Raw genomic sequence first — 19,243 nt, forward strand, 5'->3', positions numbered from 1 at the left:
TCTCCTGATGTACGCTTAGCCCTTCCTTCATGAAAAGAAGAGAATAGAATATGTATTCCTCACTGCAGAGTGAGGCTAAAATACCCGCTCTGCCTATTACCGATTTTGTTGTATGGTTAAATGAGATTTCGTACAGAGCCTCCCTTTGGAAGTTATCAATCCTTGAACTTCGTTTTAGAATGGAAGAAACAAATCATTGTCAAAGCCGCAACAGTGTAGCTGGTCCTCTCAGCACGCTCACTGCGTGTGCCCTTCTTTCCTTGTCTTTTCTCTTTACCTATTCTACGTTGAATGACCAAGTTTTCTTCTGCTAGGTGCAATTGACACTTTGAGTCTGATGTCTCACCTGCTGTGAGAGCTCAGAGCCCCGAAGTCCACCATCCTGGTCAGTTGTTAAATTTGTCACTTGATGCATTAAGTGTGCAGTGATTTGTTTGAGAAAACTTGACTTAGAAGGAGAGCGAACAGTGCCACCTGCCGGAATTAACAGGAGGGGAGGAGGGAATGTCAAGCGCTGTCCATGGTTCTGTTTGGTTCCTTGTTTTGTCACTCCCAGGTGTATTAAAGGTCATTTCTGCCATCTATACTTCTTCCTGATGCCAGTATGCCACTGTGTGCATTTCTCTTTTAATGTCTATTTTCTCCTTATAGTGATTCACTACCTAAAACTATCATTAAGATGAGCTGTATTTAATTTTATTATTTCTCTAAGGATCTTTTAGAAATTAGATCATAGAGCGATGGCATTTGAGGGGACCTTAGAGATCCTCTAGCTCAGTGTTTTCAAACACAGTTTGGACTCAGGAACTGGAAAGCTATAGACGTGCTCCTCACGTCAGACCCCAATAAACAGAAGCCCCAAAAAGGTGAAAAGGCAAGGACTAGAACTCAGGTATACTGATTGTTGAGCTGTTCCCTATATACGCTAAGATGATTTTAGGTGCAATAAAAATAGCTTAGACAAGAGCGTACATCTCTCATGAGAAGTCTTGAGGTGGCTGCAGTAAAAACTCAGGGGCTGAACGGTGTCGCCAAAGAGTCAGGTTATTCCCATTGCCCTCTCTGTCTCCTCGGTGTCTGTGTTTACAAGATGGATTCAGCAACATGAGGAACCACAACTTTCATGTAAAATCAAGGGGCAAAAAAGAAACTTTTTTTTTCCCTGGTGAGCTAAGAAATTTGTCTCAAAAAGGCCCCCTCAAGAATTCCTCTCATGTCTTATTGGCCAGGAGGGAATAATATGTCCCATCCTAATGAGGATAGGAACAGGGAATCGCCGCGTTTTACTCAGACAAATCCAAGTTCACCCTCTGGGCCTGGGAGGGCCATCCTTACGTGATGCTGAAGATTCTGTGGACGCACACAGAATCCTGGGCTCCCAAAGAAAAGGTGGAGAATGGCTAGTCATTGGGGAAAGTCTTTCCATGAGTCCTGTTTCTGCCTGACTTCTGAGCAAAAGGCACTGCGAGTTTTGCCCATGGCCTTTCAAAGGTGCACACGTAGCCGACAGCCCTGGAAGCTAGTACCGTCCTCCGAAGCAGAGGGCAGGCCTGGTTTCAGGCCAGGATAGTAAAGCTCAGGCCTCTCCCCATGGCGGAGGTGGCACGGGTTCGCCAGCCGCCCTTCAGAGAGGCTGCGGTTTCCTAGGGTCAGCATTCTCATCTGTGACACAAGCTTCACCCTGGCTGCTGCACATGCCCCCGTGGGACTTGGGGGACAAGGGAAACCCATGTGGACTTCAAGTTCACGTCACTGCTACACTGTGGCTGAAGAAGTCCTTTGTCTCTGACCCACGAGTCTCCCGTCCTCGGCCAGCGCCCATGGGTCTATGAGGCCAACTTGTTCCATTGCAAGTAGGAGAAATCTCAGATGCTTCCTTGTTCTCGATACTAGTGTTTGCTACAGTGTCCTTTACAACGAGCCACAGGAGATACATCCAAGTCTCAAATACCTTCTTCTGGAAATAAGGATAATTTTTTTCTGCAAGAAAGTCCTTTTCACAGGCAGAAACAGGGCGACGCTTCCTCACCAACGGGAGACGCACAGGAGGTGAGGACGGTTTAAGTGAGGACGCCGCCTCCCTCTTGTCTGCTTTCTGACTCTCTCTGTAATTACGTCTTTAAAATGCCAGCGCCTCTCGCCCAGAAGATCAGGAGCAATCAGCCGCAAACTGCAGTTCAGACGCTTTCACAGCGCATTTGCCGTTCGCCTGGGAGGCGGCATTTCTCAGAGGCGCCCCTCAGCGACCTCAGGGAAGCTCCCGAGGAACGACTGAGGAAGAGGCAGCGGTTCCTCGCGCCGCCCCGGCCACGCCACCCTTCCCGGGAGGCGCACAGGGGAGAGGGCTGTGCGGAGCTGCTCCACTGCCGCTGCTGGAGGCTCTGCAGAGGGCTGTGCTCTCAGGAGGCCTCGGTCCGGCCTCTCTCCCAGGGCCCCGCTGGGCTGATGAGACTGAGCTACCGCAGCTTCTCGGAGACTCCCTCTCAGACCCACCGTCCAGGGGAAGAAACAGGGCATCCCCTGTGACCAGCAGAGAAGAAAGCGTGGGTGCCTCCCAGGTAACCTCTGGACAAGAATTCATCGCAGCAGGAGGAGAGGAAGGGCGGAAATGAGAGCAGCATTTATCCCTCCAAGTCAAACCTTGGGGTCAAACTCAATTTACCCCTAAATTCTGTTTCCCTGATGGTCGCTGATACCTTTAAAATGAAGCAATCCTTTCCACTTAGCTCGGGAGCCCGTGTTCTCTTGCTCTCCCGACAACTTCCATTTTGAAATGCATCCGCAAAAACATAGCGCTAGGAGAACCCAACAGGCTCGGTCTTTAAGACTCGGGGTGCCATTTCCCTGAGGACCATACCAAAAATGCAGGGGAAGGTCATTCAGCGTATGAGTCGTGGGCTTGTCGGCCCACCTTCCGGTCATTCTTTCATAAACACTTGATGAAGGTCACGGGACTCCATCCTAATTTAGAGGAGATATTTTACAAGAAGGTGGGTAGAACTGCCATAGGTATCAAAATCCAAGTTCCCTTTCTGGTGACATAAAGGATCAAAATCCCTTGGTTCAATTAGGTTGACTTAATTGACCTCTGCATCTCATATCCCTGGAGCTCAGTAAAGTCCAGGCGGCTCCCGGAGGGCCTGGCCCAGCGGCAGAGCCGGCGCAGGTCCTGGGAGAGTCGGGCCTGCTGCGGTTTGCAAGTTAGAAGTCTGACTGCTTCGACATCATCTCACAATGGGGCCAGTCCAGAGCAGCTGAATTTTCCATTAGCCCGGGATAAAAAGTCAAGCCGCTCAGAGATTAGGCAGAGGCATATTGGTAGATAGAGGGGCTAAAGCTCTTGATAGCCAAAGCTGCAGAATTGTGGGGCGGGCCCGCCCTTGAGTGGCGGGAAGCGCGCAGGGAGACCGAGCAGCTGCGGACATGTGTGCTGCTTCTCCACGAAGCTGCCTCTCCTGCCACCGGTGAGAAAAATAGACATTTAAAAACCATGTTTATAGAATATTGGGGACTTAAAACCCTAAAATGTGAGGCAAGAAAACTACTTACAACCAAAGTTGCCAAAGCGACCACCTGATCTATTTTCTGTTGTTGAAAGGCCATTTGCTGCAGGAGGGCGTTGTTTGGGAGCAGGTCTAGGAAAAGACCGTGATTTGTGGTCGGTCTGGAGGGTCGGTCACAGGAAGGATCCAGCCTCCCAGATGGGGGACGACCGAAGTGTGCAGTAAGTGACCCTAGAGAAGGGCTCTCGTGCAGGCATCCGGAGCTTCCTTTCAGACAGCCACAGGTAGTCAGAAAAGATGCAGGTCACCTTAAAAAAATGATGAAGGTCACCTTGCCCTGGCCGGTGTGGTTCAGTGGGTTGGGCGCCGTCTTGCAAAGTGAAAGGTTGCTGGTTGGATTCCCAGTCAGGGCACACACCTGGGTTGTGGGTTCAGTCCCCAGGGAGGGTGTGTGTGAGAGGCAACCAATAGATGTTTCTCTCTCACACTGATGTTTCTCTCTCTCTCTCTCTCTCTCTCCCCCCTTCCCTCCGTTCCTCCCTCCCTTCTTCTCTCTCTAAAATCAATGAGCATGTCCTCAGGTGAACTTTTTAAAAAGACGCAAGCCAACTGCATTCACATTCCTCAACAATTCATAACTCCCCAACTTCCAGTAGGAACAATAATGATTAGATTAATGAAATGGAGTTTTGTGAATTCTCCCAAAGTGGTAGCTCTCAACTCCAGCTACCCATTCATATTTTCCAGGGAGCTTTGAAAAAATACCAAAGCCTCCACCAGACCAGCAGAGCCAGACTCTCTGGGGATGGAGTAGAGAAAGCGCATATATGAAGCTCTACCCCGGGGGCCACTGAAGAGCTACGTTGGCTGTAGACTCAAAAGGCCGTGGCCCCGAACGCCCCGACAAGCCTGGGCTCACATCCTAACTTCACTGGCGATTCAGCCTCAGACCCTCAGCCGCGCTGAACCTCTCCCGGCCTTGGCTTTCTTATCTTGAGTCAATGATGGTAACTCCTTGGTAGGCCTCGAAAGAGAAGGAAAGCAGATGTATACCTGGCCCCCAGGACAACTGTTTTCCTCCCCTGGGTTATTAATGGCTAATAATAGATTGATGCTTTATCCCTATTCTGATGACTTTGCTGTGGACACTTGCTGAGATCATTTTTCTCCCCTGGCTGTGACTTTCTTTGGCTCTTCAGTGTCTGGGAGGAAAGTACTCAGGGGTTTCTTATGCTTTCTCCTCCAGCTGCCACAGAAGTATCCTTTTCATTCGATGTTGGGAACGGACCAGTGGAGATTGTGGTGAGGTCGCCCACCCCGCTCAACGATGACCAGTGGCACCGGGTCACCGCAGAGAGGAACGTCAAGCAGGCCAGCCTGCAGGTGGACCGGCTGCCACAGCAGATCCGGAAGGCGCCAACCGAGGGCCACACACGCCTGGAGCTCTACAGCCAGCTGTTCGTTGGTGAGTACCAGTGGCAAGGCCACCGTCACGTCCCTCTGCTGGTTCTAAGAGCCTTCCCCGTGGAAACCATATAACAGCCCGTGGAGCGTTTTGCTAGAGATCTTTCTAAAAATAAGCACCTAGGCCTCTTGTGGTCTCTTTCAAGACAGAACAGAGCGAGGAAGAGGCTTCGAGAGCCTGACGTCCAGTTCCACTTCCTGCTTTCTAGAGCTCAGAGTCTACAGAATCAGCGGGCAGCCAGGGGCATCTCAGAGGTCTCTGGGCGCGGCAATTTTAGGATTATGGCTTTAGGGCAGGATAAAATTCTTTGGTAGTTTAGGACTCTTGTAACTGCAAAAGGAAAGAAGGGAGAGCGGGGAGGGGAAGAAAATGGACTCCCAAAATTCAGGTTTGTGTGAAACGATAAGCAGAAATTCCTTCCTTTCTTTAGGGCTCTTACAAAGGCCCTTCCTATGTTGGGACAGGTTTATTCCTGAGAAGAAATGTAAACAGCAAACAGCTAAGCAGCCTGTGCAAGAAGTAGGTTCAGCTTCACAGTCTACTCTTTGCTTTTGACCTATTCCAGCTGAACCTAACATTATTTCAAATCAATTCCTATTTCCATGGCTAGTTAAATTTTAAATTTTGTTTTCCAGAATACTGAGAGTTCAGGAAATTAGCCATTTTTCCCCTCTTGGATGAGAAAAAGCAAGTTTGAAGGACTTTGAGGCTTTGTGCCACCTTAGAGCCCTGCCGCCCCGCATTACTGGGGATTAATTGGTCAAGTCGGCCACCTGCGGCAGCCTTGGAGCGGGCAGCGCCAGACGTAGCCCAGCTGCTGTTCACAAGGCAGAAACCCACTGAGGGCCAGTTCATTTTAACAGGGGCCGGAGTCCCCGCGGTGTCCTTCATAGTTGCGCGGAGATGCTTTAAGAACATTAGAAAGTCACAAAAAGAAAGGTAAAATGAGACATTCACTTGTTTGCTGCGATGTGGGCAAACTACCGAAGAGCCAGCTTAGTGCACTCGTTTTGGAAGCCAGGCTGCCTTGCCAACGAGCCTGTCGGCCAGGGGCCCGGAAGGAGACCAGGCTGTGCGGCGCAAGGCCGGCCCTGACCCCAGCTACACCCAGCGCCTGCCAAGCCCTGCCCTCTACATGCAGCTCTCGAGATTCCACATTAGTTTAAACTCTTTGTTATTAGTGAACATCAGGTCCACTGAACTGATTCTTGCTAAATATTGCGAGCACAGTTCACTTTATCAATATGTCTCACCCAGGTTACCTGAGACAAAGCTCTTCCAAATCCTGTTAGTACCAAGCATGCTGATTATTCTCCCTGGTTCTCATTGCAACAAGAGACCCTAACTGACCAGTTTTTCTTTTTTTTTTAAAGTTGTCCCTGGATTCAGAGGTCCAACTTCACTTTTGTCTCTTTCTGTTCACTGACTATAGTTGTCCCCAAGGATTCTGGGAACCAGGCGAAGTCGTGAAATGGGGAGGGCGAGGGGCTCGCTTATTATGCTCTTGGAATATCTCTGATTTGTTTAAACAAGAACAACTTATAAGAAGAGAAGAGGGCTGAGGCAGAATTTGGCAGAACAATTAAATTTAAGGGACAGGCCAAAAATAAGGATCTCAGGAAGAAGAATGAAGAGGAACAGAGAGAACAAGCAAGGAAAAACGGGGGTGGGGGACACATGAGTTTTGTGAGATTCTCTTTTTCTATTATGACAGTAAAGAGCAAGCGCTGTGGGTTAAGTCAGACTAGAAAGGAGTCCTTTGAATTTAGTATATGAAACTACTGGCAACCTTGGAAAAAGATATTTCAGAGGGTGGACTGACCCGATGAGTCGACACATCTCTTCACGTGATAACAAAGAGTTAGCTTCGTGCCCAGTTTTTAATTTCCTGTTATCTTTGAGGTAGGTGTGATGTGCATCTCCCAGACATTTACGCCTGCATGAATCACGCTTTCTGCGATAGAAGCCCACTCCGGGGGAAGCATGGAGGGGGGATGTTTCCAGGAAAAAAAAAATCAAGCTGACGAGCTATGAAATCCTGGGGTCAGTGAACCCAAGGCTACTCAGGACGGACCCGGGCAACCGGAGTTGTTCTCCGTTCAGCTCTACTAGGAAGCATCATCTTGGCCACGTATCAGCATTTTCCCTCTTTGAGGTTTTTTTTTTTTCCATCTAACGAAGCAGTTGGTTTAGTCGGTTCCCAAAGTTCCTTCCAGCTTTAACTACTTTTGATTATGTGCTTAGAGATAGTTAAAAAAGGCCTGAGCTTCCGAGCAGTTGCCCCTCCGACAGCATCGTGGGAGTGACAGCGTGGGTTTTGAATCCCACCTCCACACTCCCCGGGAGAGGGGCGGCTGTCAGGTCGCCTGGCAGTTCCATGCTGAGTAGGGACACCGCCCCTGCGTCTCAGGATGGGGTGAGGGAGTCATCTGTGCGAGGCACCACGGAGTCCCTGGCCCAGTCCGCATGCAACAAGTCCTCCCTCTGTATTTACCTTTTACTCTCCGCTTTCTTCTTCCTCCAAGTACCCTCCCCCTCCACCCGCTGTGATCCATCGCCTCAGGCGGCAGCCACCGGCCAGATTTTTCTTGGTGTTTGGAGAGCAGCAAAGATGCTTAAGGTCATTAGCCAGGCATGAACAATACCAGGCTGGGCCAAGCCAAAGCCCTTTACGGCACAGAGAGCGGCCGGGCCGCTCAGGGTCCTGGCCGCTGACACAGCGGGGGCAGGGCTGGGAGGCCTGGGGCCCAGCGGGCCACCCAGGGCCTGGCCAGGGAGGTGGCGAGCGGGCCACGCAGGGCAGGTGGCTGGCAGAGAGGTGAAGGGCACCCAGCTTCAGCCAGGCCAGAGCGTGTCACTGTTCTTGGCGGTGGTTTAAGGAAAAGGTCAGAGTCCAGGAGACCTGGAGGCCACTTCAGAAAGCTTCAGGAAGAAGCCAGGCTCCTCAGTGGCTCCTAACTAATGACAAATGTCAGGGTCAACTCACTTGGCTCAGATTCCTTCTGAATCGCTCTGGGGGTGCAAGATGCTGGCGCAGAGGAACTGAAAGATTAACTCTCACCCCTCCAGGCTCTTCCGGGCTGCACAGGAGGCCTGGTGGGCGACTCGGTGGGACAAGCGGGGCCTTCAGGACGGGGGCGGGGGGGCAGGGAAGCTCAGGGAAGGGCGTCACTGTCCACTGATTTTTGCTGAGTCCAGAGTTCGAGGTTACCCCCGGCTCCCTCCCTTTCCCTCACTACTGCCCATCCGCAGAAAGGCTGTGACTCCCCCTGAGGACTGTCCCCAGATGTACAGCCACTGCTCCCTGTCGACACTGGTCCCGCCCTGGTCAGAGCCTCAGGCTTCTCGCTTGGACTATTGCAGCTGGTCTCCTAACTAGCCTCCTGTGTCCTAACTAGTCTTCTAACTGGCATCCTAACTGAAATGCATTTTTTTTGTTGTATCTCTGAGTTCATAGTCATATTCAAACTTGATCAATCCCATCTCCAAAGCAAGAAGGCAGTTTTCCGTATAAACTTTCTCCGAAATTCTTTCCTCCAAATAGGATGATATTTGCCGCCTTTGGAAATACCTTTTTCGCCAGGTGCCACAGACCGAAGTCAGGCATAACGCAGGCCTGGGAAAAAGTCACAGGGAAAGTGAGAGTCTTGTGGAAGGCGGCTTCTTCGCACCGCCGGGCCCTGTGTCCAGCCGCAGCCTCGCTCCCCAAACCCGGGGCCCTCCTCTTGGCAGCAGTGAGGCGACCCCTGCAGCCGGCGCGCTGGCCCTCACCCGGGCGGAGAGGGACTGATGCCTGCCTGAAAGTGCGGAAGTAAAATAAAGTGATTTACTAGATAAAATCTAGTATAAAAAAGAACAATACTAGAAGAAATCAATAAACTACCTCCAAAAAGCAAAGACGCAAACAAACTACAGAAGCTGCCCCATGAATGCCTGGTCGTTCAGTCAGTCGCGGGATTAGCAGCTCCGTGCATTTCTCAACCTGACCCCTTCTCTGAGCGCAGCCCTCAGCCAGGAGGCCCTGCGAGTCAGCAGCTTTCTTCTCCCTGCAAAGAGCCCCTCCCCCACCTCAGGAACAGGCTGGCCCTTCCCCAGTAAGGCTCAGCCTGTTTTTCCTACTCTTTGCCCTCCCGCGGCCAAGACTAATTCACTTTTGCTATTCCAGCTGTCTATTTTACAGGTAGAGTTTTAACATATTAAGGAAGTTGTGATAGACCCAATTTTTACCTTTTTTTAAAAAAAAAGACTCCCAACTCTGGCTGTCCACACCAATTTTCTCCTGACACCTGGGATGGTCGGATCTAGCAAACACATTTTAGTTTCACCATCAGTATGAAAAAAATCTTTTTCAACAAATTTATCAAATAATTGCCCATATAGATTTTTCACTCTTTCAGTAAGGACTGGCCTAAACTTCATGATAATAAATGGCACCTGCCACAGAGAAAAAGGTGGTTAAAAAAAAACAGGAACTCACAGCAGCGACGCATCCTGAGGAAGGGTGGGCGCTCACAGCCCCATGGTCTGTCCGGTGGTATCTACGAAAGTGAGAGGGAAGTACTCGCTTTTAGTAGCTCAGATAAGCAGGGTTGTTCAGTACTAAGTGCCTCATTCTCCTCTCTCCTCCCTCCTCGCCTCGGTTTCAGGGTCCCCGGGGACGCAGCCCCCCATGGGACTCAGGCGTCATCTCCTGGTCTCGTTGTCACATCCCGGCGATATTCCTCTGTCATTTTAATTTCACTTTGCTGTTTTTCCTCTTTTCCCATCATGCCCAATTCCATTCTCTGCCCATCACTAGGACCCAGCTGATTGTATTTTAGGTGTGTCTGCTATATATTTGTTCAAAATATATGTATGTTCTGGAAGAGGCCTAGTACTGCCTTGCTGTGACATAATTTATTGAGCTACAGATCTCAGTCTGGGTTTCCCCTTTCGCTCAGCCTTACATTTCTGAGACCTGTGAGTAGGTTAGTGAATGTTACGCAGAGGGCGTTCCGTTCTGCGTCTACCCGCACCTCAACGTGTTTGCCACTTTTCCTCGTGAGCACGCATGCATTCCTGCGGGATGGCCACGTCTCCTCCCCCATCGCCTCCTGAGCCAGAAGCAAACGCTCGGCCTCCGCTGTGCTTCTCAGGAAGAGGAGAAAACTCTTCCCCAGGACACGGAGCCCCTAGTTGCCGTGTGTCTCTGTCTCAATCCCTTTCTGTCCCCACACACAACTTCAGAAAGCCCCCCTCCCCCCAGACAGGGACAGCCGTCTCCTGCGGCAACTGACTTGACCCCAGGACCCGCTACACCTGAGCTCTCACCGCCCATTCCCTCACTAGTACGCATCTCGCTACCCGCCCATGGATCCGTCTCACATAACCGGATCACGCAGCCTTTTCCTCTTTTCTCGTTCGCCTTGGCCTCCCTGTGTTATTTCATGTGCCCAACCCCACCCTCCTTGTAGTGTTTCTTGATTCCGTGCCCCGTCTCCCCCCGCCCGTTCCCCTCCCCACCTGCTGCCCCTGCTGCAGAGTAGTGCCCCTTCCTCCGGAGCCTTCTCCCCAGGGACATGCTGGTGGATACTCTCTCTGTCCCTTTCTCGGCAGAGTCTATCAAAACCCTAAGCTCCCCCACCCTCCCACCCCCGGCCCCACGGAGCCCTGCCTGACATTTTCCCCCCTGGTGGTTGTCACCCTCTGACACCCAAGAGACTTGGCTGGCATGTGGCGTTTTCAGTTAAATTTCTTTCTCCCTCTGCAAGAATAGAAGCTCCATAGAGCAAAGACTTGTGTGCATTTTCTTTCATAATTCCTTCCAGGTACCTAGACAAGCAAGGCCTGGCTCCCAGCAGGCATGGAACGACTACTTGTGGAAGGGCTGTGTTAGGTCTCAGGTGTGTGAGCTTTGGCGGGGATCCTTGTCTGCGAAGGAACAAGTGGCCACGGCAGGTGCGCGGGAGCCCAGCTTCGCTCCTTAGAAAACCGCTAAGCTCCAAACTTGAGAACAGTGTGTCCTTGTCATTCTTGTGGATCAGGATTTTCACCCTTTTTGTTGAATTTAATACCTGATTATGTCACCTCATTCTTCTCTGCGTGTGATGGTGTATTATTCATTACGAGCAGTTACGGAATTTTCATAATTAATCTTAATTGCAATACTTGAATAGCATTTCCCATGAAAAATGATTTGCAAATTAAATGCACATCTCATCTCAGATAATTACCGCAGGTCCGACGGCTGTGCACGGAGCCCTCACGTGGCGGGGGCGCTCTCCAGTGGCAGCATGTTGGTTTTCTAATTAACGAAGGTTAAGTTGCACTTTTGCTTGCAGATCTACAATTTAAACTTATGACATGTGTCATCAAGAAAGATTTCTGTAGAGCACATGAGTTGAGCTCAAATAATTATCACTGGTTCTAGTGCATTAACATCTTTTGCATAACATGTAACGACCATTTTCAGGACAAAAGATTTTTCTTCATTATCAACTAGATCAGTAAAAGTACTTTTCAGCTCACTGACCAACTTAATAAATCAGAGGCCATCTAAGTAAGAAAAGAGCATAACTTATTTAGTTTTTCTTCGAGAGAGAGAAATGGCATCCCACTTATCTCCTTTATAAGTTAAGAAGAGAGAGCACAAAACTTTATTAAATGAAGGCAACAAATGCAAATTAGATCACAGTCCCACGTGACAGCCAATTAAGAGAAGGAATGGGAACAAGTCAGGCAGCAGCGCGACAGAGGAAAAGGAAGAGAGAAAGGAACGCGGGGGCAAGTTGAGCGTGATTTACTGAAGTGGAGACGGGGACACACGAACTCCAAAGAGGAGGTCGTGCGTCACCGACCAGTCATTCAGAGTCCTTCAGAGCCGGGGGAATCGGACGTCACCTCGTTCAGCCTCCTCCTTCACGGGTGGGAAAAACTGGTGCCGGGAGGGATGAAGAGGTTCGGTGAAAGCCACACAACTAGCCCAGAACAGCCGGCAGCCCTGACAGGGAGGGCCACGTCAACACCAGGGCAGGAGGGAGCCGGGTGAGCGCAGAAGCCCAGAGGGCTCCGCGGCCAGGAGGGGTCGGAGGCAGAGCGGCAGGGGCGGGAAAGCGCTGCCCCTGCGACCCTTGCTGGTCGAGGCCTGCATACGTGTACGTGCATATGTTCACATGTTTGCCTTGACGTGGATAAAAATAGGATCTAAGCTAGATTATTTGCTCTGCCAGTTGGCCCTTTTTAAATCTCTGACTTTTTTTTTTCCATATTAACATTTACTTGGAGTCTCTTCTTCAAACTCTCAATTATTGCTGAGACCCATTGAATATGGATTATTTCCAAATAAAATACATTCCAGATATATTAAAAGAATAGGATGTTAAGAGAAGTAAAATTATAAAAGTTCTGGAAGAAAATATAGTTGAATAATTATCTTATTTTGGATTAGAGAAGATCTGCATACATCTAATGTCAAAGGCAGAAATCACATGCATAAAATAGACAGATGTGACTATATAAATATTCAAAACTTTCATAAGGAAAAAGAAACATATACAAATTAACAGATACAAACTGGAACAATGTAGTTGTCAAATTTATAACAAAGAATTAAAGCCCAATATATTATTATAAATGAGTAAGAAATATGACATATCGTATCTGCCCCCCCGAAAAGCAACATACATGAAAAATCAAAATATAAGAATTGGTAAAACATAAAAATAAATAGAATCACAGTATTTAAAGCAATGCAAATTTACGCAATGCGTTCTTTTCCCCCCCAGCCTATAAATTCAGTGGTCTTGTGCCTAGTATTAGACTTGGTGTGGAGAAGGTAGGAATATCGTACTGTACTGGTAAAATACAAATTGCTGAATTCTTCTTAGAGGAAAATATATTTGACATGCCTTTACAATGTCTATGCCCTTATACCCAGCAATTACACTTACAAGAATTAACTCTAAATAAAAACTAGACACGTATGCAAAGGTTTTTACAGGGATGTTTATTACAGTATCATATAAAATGGACATCGGCGTACGTAGTTGTGGAAGGGCTGAGCTGAGTTATCATGCCTTCACCGAGTAAACAGCTGTGCAGATTTAAACACGAGGTTCCCGTTGTCCTTGATCGCTTAGAAAGCGTAACACGGTATATTAAGTGCAAAAAAGCAAATTTCAAAACTGTGTATATCATGATCCCATTCCTTCCTTTGTTTCATTTTTCAAATGTGTATTCTCATAGATAAAAGTAGAAAGGCTATTTGTTAAAAGCGAAAGTACATAGTTATATCTGAGCAGCATTACAGTCGTCTTTTTCATTTCACTTATCAGTATGTTTATGGTTTCCACAGTAAAAATCTGTTGCTTTTGTAATAAGGGGAAAAGAGAGGGAGATATCTAAAAACAATGTGTCTTTAGTATTAGCATATTTTGATAAAGATAGTCTTAATGGACTAATAATGAAAATTTAAATGGCTAGGCATTTATTAGACAAAAAGCCCTTGGCAAGCCCTTCTTGCAAAAACAAAAATGATAGTTGCTAAAACGATAGAAGCCAGATTAAAATTTTAACACGTAAAAGATGACTAATGGTTTGAAATTCTTCCAAGTCACAGCCAAGGCCCAGATTCTCTTCAGGACAGAGGTGTGAGACTAAGCTGACAAGCAGATTGCAAAGTGGGAAATCCTTCAAAGCGGTTGTTTACAATAACTTCTTTGCCATCTATTATCCCATAGCTTTGATCAAAAAGGGCATTGGACTCCCTTCAATTAATCCTCCTTTCAAACACTTTATAACAAAAAAAAATAACCCCTAGAGAATTCGTATTCAAACCTTTGTACCACCCGGTGGCAGGACTGCAGGCCCTGGGTCTGAGAAGAAGCAAAGTGCCCCCTTTCTCGTTTCGTGGCTCAGGATGGACGGGCCTGAGCAAGTCTGTCTCTGCCAGCAAGCCTTCGATCCGCCACGCTGCACACTTCACTCAGCATAATGCAGCAAGTGACAGGACTCAGTCCCCAGACTACCAGCCCCCCCTTAACTTGCACCATCCTGCTGCCCACCCTACTTTTGAAGGCGTCCCACACGGACCTCCCTGGGCCTGGCCCTGAAGCTCTTCTGCATCAGGTGGGCAGCACAGAGCAGAATGTCAGACCGTGGGCCTGAGACTAAGGCAGACCGGACACAACATTGCCACTTGGGAGCTTCGCGTCCTCAAGGGACGCCTGAGTTTCCCCAAGCCTGTTTCCTCATCTGTGCAATGGCTATAGTGATAACTGTACCTTGCTTGCCGGGTTGCTGTGAGAATCTGGTGATTAATATAATATGTGACATATAGTGGAGTATCTGCTACCTAGCCTTCAATAAGAGTAACTTTTTTATTAACAGTATCTTCTTTCTAAAAAGCCATCATATTTTGTTTAATAATATTAAATACTATTCATTTTATTTAATTTTCAGAAAAGTTGTTGCTCTAAAATATATATAAACTTGACATGTATATAAACTTGAGTTCCTCCTTTTGTACCAACTGCTTTAAAATAAAAAAGCATAGCTAAGGTAATTACAGACACAATTAAATCTGCTTAGACATAATGCTCCAGTGAATCCTGCTATGAAATTGGTTAGGAATATTTTAATATTTTCATGCTCGTGAACCTTTATCTAACTCTGTAACATAGAAAATCACAGTGGACTTGCTCTTTGCGCTGTATGTCTTGCAATGACACTTACGCAAAAGGAGTGAAGTCTAGCCTGACCTGCTAATAAATGTGGTGTTGCTGGCTTTTGTGAAAAATTACTCATTCCAACTTCCATCCACCCCAGACAAGGCCCTGGGAGCCCTTAAGGTGAACCCCAAAACAAACCATTTCATGAGATAGGACCCAGGACTTACGGTCACATTTCAAGTGGACTTATCCCTTGCAACCGTTGACTTGTTAATTATATTAATATAGTCATATCTCACTAACGTTCTCTATTTCTTTCAATAGACAATGGTTTGGAACTGAATGCCATGAGATTAAAGAGCAAGGAACCTAGAGATGTCTGTAAACTTCTTTTCTGTAGGAAACCAGACGAGACTTTCAAATCGGCTTATGTGATTTTTGTGTATCTCCAAGCCAGGTCTGAGTGCATCTCAGAAGACAGCCTCTTTTAATTAGGCATTGTAGCCACAGGGGGGAAGCACCCAGTTTCTCTATTAAGCAAGACCAACTTACAGGTCAGAATGCTGGCTGCCCGTGGCCGTCTCCGCGCCTCCGCTCCCGCTGGTGGCACAACGAGCAGCAGCAGAGCCACGTGAGGCCCTCCTGTCTGAGCTGCGTGCCTTCTGTCATTTGCAGGTGGCGCCGGAGGCCAACAGGGCTTCCTGGGCTGCATCCGCTCCCTGAGGATGAATGGGGTGACGCTGGACCTGGAGGAGAGAGCAAAGGTCACTTCCGGTTTCAAGTCCGGCTGCTCAGGCCACTGCACCAGCTATGGGGCCAACTGTGAGAACGGAGGCAAGTGCGTGGAGAAGTACCACGGCTACGCCTGCGACTGCTCCCACACGGCCTATGACGGCACGTTCTGCAACAAAGGTAAGGCGGGCCCATCCGCGGTCGGGGTGCACAGCTTTTTCAGCCTGACTCGTCCATGTGATCATTTTTCCACTGTGTGCCTGCGTGCCTTTATTCTGAAGATAAATTGTTCAGGATTCTTCTCCTGCCTCAGGGAGGGGGCCTCCCTCAGTCCCTAATCTGTTGTTTAATAAGATGAGATGAACAGTGTCTGTTCAGTTCCTTTGCCCACTTTTTAATTGAATTGCTTGTCTTTCTGGTGTGGAGTCCTGTGAGTTCTTCATGTATTTTGGAAATCAAATTCCTGTCCGAGGTATCATTGGCACATATGTTTTCCAATATGGTTGGTTCCCTTTTCATTTTGCTGATGTTTTCTTTAACCGTGCAGAAGCTTTTTAAGGAGGGCCTACAGAGGGTCCAGAGACATACGAAAGGATGCTCAGCATCAAGAGCCATCAGAGAGCTGCAAATTAAAACCACAATGAGATACCACTTCACACAGGTCAGAATGGCCACCACAAACAAATCAACAAATAGCAAGTGCTGGCAAGGTTGTGGAGAAAAGGGAGCCCCTAGTGCACTGTTGGTGGGAACGCAGACTGGTGCAGCCACTGTGGAAAACAGTGTGGCATTTCCTCAAAAAACTAAAAATGGAACTGCCTTTTGACCTGGCAGTTCCACTGTTGGGATTATACCCTAAGAATCCTGAAACACCAATTCAAAAGAACCTATGACCAGAGGGGAGAGGGGAGGGGGATAACAGGGGAAAGAAGGGGAAGGGTCAAGTCAAGGAACATGTGTAAGTGACCCATGGACAAAGACAGCGGGGTGGGGAGGAGAGGACTGAATGTGGGAGGGGGGACGTAGGTAAGGCAGGGGAGAGAAATGGGGGGAAAATGGAGACAACTGTAATTGAACAACAACAACAAAAAAAAATGAGAAGCAAATTCTAAATTCCAGCACACTGCACTGACCGCAACATTACCAAGCAAATAGCCATGTGACACCTTAGTGACAGAGTAAGTGGCCTCTAAAAGGGGACCCTGCTGCTGGGAGACATCAGAGGGGCCAGCCCGTGGGACAGATGGGTTGCTGCAGTAGGTCAGTGAACGCAGCCCCGGGTCCTGACCCACCGCAGCGTCACCTCTGGCCGCGAAGAGACTGGGCTCAAGCTGGCCTCCCAGGAAAGCCTCTTCGCCCCGTGACTGTCACGGTCATCATTGTGACTCTTACACAGCTTTCAGCCTCAGCGGTCCCGCAGGAACACTGAGATGCCCCAACTTATCGGTCAGCTCCGAGTATCTGTCATTACTGCGTTATTTCAGTCCCGAGTGACTCCCTTAATCCCAATAAACTCTACAGGCCAGCCTGCACACTGCAAGGGCCCAGTGCATGAGCATGTCCTGTCCCTTGGGACTCACTCCGCTGCCCTGTGGGCACTTCGCATAGGTAGGCGGGAGGGCTGGAGGGCGGCGGGCCGACACCTTTCCTGCGCTTGCAACCAAAATGCACATGAATCCCTCTTTTTCTAAATGAATGTACAGCATTTGGGTGACGTTTTCTCTCCGTGGCGGTGCCTCTTCCTAAGAGGCTTTACCTGAGCTTCCTGTTCATACTCTCAGAGATACGTGAGGGCTGTGTTGCTGGCATTGTTCACACAGGATGCCACACGGAAGGAGGAATTATCCCGTAACAAGCTCTGTCCACCCAGGCCCCTGTCTGGTCACGCTGTCCTGTGGGAGTACGGATGAGGTCAGACGGGGCCTAAGAGCGCGCGGGAGGCCACAGCGAGGAGGGCGGGATCGCCGATCGCCGTCCAGAGAGTACCGCCGCAGAGAAACACGTTGCAGTGCGTGTTTCTGCTCAGGACAGTGTTGTCCTGTGATTTTCCTGTGCACACAATGGGGTGGATTTGCAGAACACATCAATTTGGCTCTTGTCGAAATGACAGTCTCGCAATTACCATTCATTGTGCTTGATGCTAATTTAGTGCCGCCATGCGTTGCCAAAATGATGTCTGAATGCAATCAAGTAGGCGCTAATGCCTGAGAGATTTCACTGCATAAGTACCCATTTAAAGAAAATCATGAGCCCCTTATTTTTAGAGAGTTAAGTTAAACACGTGGCTCATACAAAACCTCTGGGGGTTAATAGGCAATATTCACAAATGGAAAGGCAGCTTTGCCGGTAATGGAGATGAAGTGAAATGGAGCCTGTGGGTTTCCTTTGACCTCATCTCAAAGGGTTTACACAAAAGGCACCTAAATATCCTCTCAATATCTGTTTCGTGGGATGAGTTTACATTTGACTCAATTAGTGGCTTGAGCTGAAAAATAAATAAAATTAAAAGCTGCAAAATGTATTTGGAAAGGACTCCTCCTGAGTCACAACAAGTGCCTTCCTGCCTTGGGGTGAAGGGCAGGCTTGCTGGTGGAGCGGGGCGCGCAGCCTTCTGGGCAGGGGCAGCGTCGTCCGCGGCAGGCAAGCCGGTCATGGCCGAAACCTTCCGTCCTGCGTCTCACCCCCCACGGGTCCCAGTGTTTGCAGCTTCTGTGACCACATCCTCACGGTGGGGCTGGAGCAGGCAGCTGGCTTCTAGAAAGAGCGGCTGGCCGCAGTCACCCCAGGGAAGGACCCGCAGGTCCTGGGCGGGCCTTGCTTGGATAGTACAGTTCTGTGCTTCCGGGTGTGGAGTGAATGCCCACCATATTTTGTAAGTGAGTAAAGCAGGTCCTACCACACACAGCCTGATTTGTTTCTACAAAATCAAACACACACCCACACACACGCAGAGCAAATTGTAAGAAAATACACCAAAATATCAACTGTTACTATTTTTAGAGGAGGGTGGAAAACACCAGAATTTACTTTCATTTCTTTTTTTGCTGCGTTTTCTAATCTCTGCTCACCGATGTGCCATCTCTAACTTTCTCATTTTTGCCTCTTTTGGGGAAACACCATACTGAACGTCATTCAAGGGTCAACTCTCTCTGGTCAGAAAGTATCTAGTTGTTACCCAGAAGTCATTGAGCCATCTGATCCTACTGTCTGGCATGGAATCACCTCTTGGGTGGAACACGTGTGTAGTTAAATTACCCCCGAAATATCCATCTCCCAGGACATTCAAGAACCCAGTTGTCCGCAAGCCTCCGGAGCACTCGCCCTTCAGAGGGGCCCTAGAAGAAAAGCTGCCCCGCTGGGACCAAGTTGTATGAAAACAAAAAGCTTGAGACACTTGTAACACACACAGCCGCGGGAGAGGCTCACACTGGGACAGGCATGGGGCCAACACTGCCCGAGGCCTGTCCTCTCTCCGCTGGCCGTCCAGGGGACGGGGTCACCGGACCTGCTCTGCTTACCCTCTCTGTGTGCTTTCTCTCTCCCTCTCCCCCCTTCAGACCCCCCCCCTCTCTCTTTCTCTCTGCCTTATTTCAGTGTGAGCTGTATTCCTCTCTTGCCTTATTTATTTAACAAACATTCCGTGAACGTCTAGCGTGCCTGCAAGCCTTGAACGAGTAGTTGAGTCTGGCTATATTGAGATTTTCAAAACCTGCCAATGGTTTCTAGATTCAAAATCAGGAAGCTCTAGAGACCGTGAACGCAGCGGATGGGAGTCAGCTGCCGCCCAGGCTGCGGGAAACAGTTCCCGCGTTGGCCCCTTCGCTGAGCCAGGTTTCACAGGAACTCATCATCAAGACACCCAAGATATCTCCCAGTTCACTTGTCTTCACACTCTT

At 48.8% G+C, this 19,243-nt stretch overlaps 1 protein-coding gene across 1 annotated transcript in view; it reads left to right on the forward strand.

The window, feature by feature from the left end:
• Positions 1-19,243, forward strand: part of CNTNAP2 (contactin associated protein 2) — a 1,059,914-nt gene that overhangs the window by 889,169 nt on the left and 151,502 nt on the right. Inside the window, exons 17-18 of the mRNA XM_054564239.1 lie at positions 4,750-4,968; positions 15,291-15,527. Coding sequence (XP_054420214.1) covers positions 4,750-4,968; positions 15,291-15,527 — 456 coding nt within the window. The remainder of the gene's footprint in view (positions 1-4,749; positions 4,969-15,290; positions 15,528-19,243) is intronic.

This window comes from Pteronotus mesoamericanus, unplaced genomic scaffold (assembly GCF_021234165.1).
Source record: "Pteronotus mesoamericanus isolate MK-2021 breed Mesoamerican mustached bat unplaced genomic scaffold, CSHL_Meso_final scaffold_85, whole genome shotgun sequence".
Taxonomy (NCBI): Eukaryota; Metazoa; Chordata; class Mammalia; order Chiroptera; family Mormoopidae; genus Pteronotus; species Pteronotus mesoamericanus.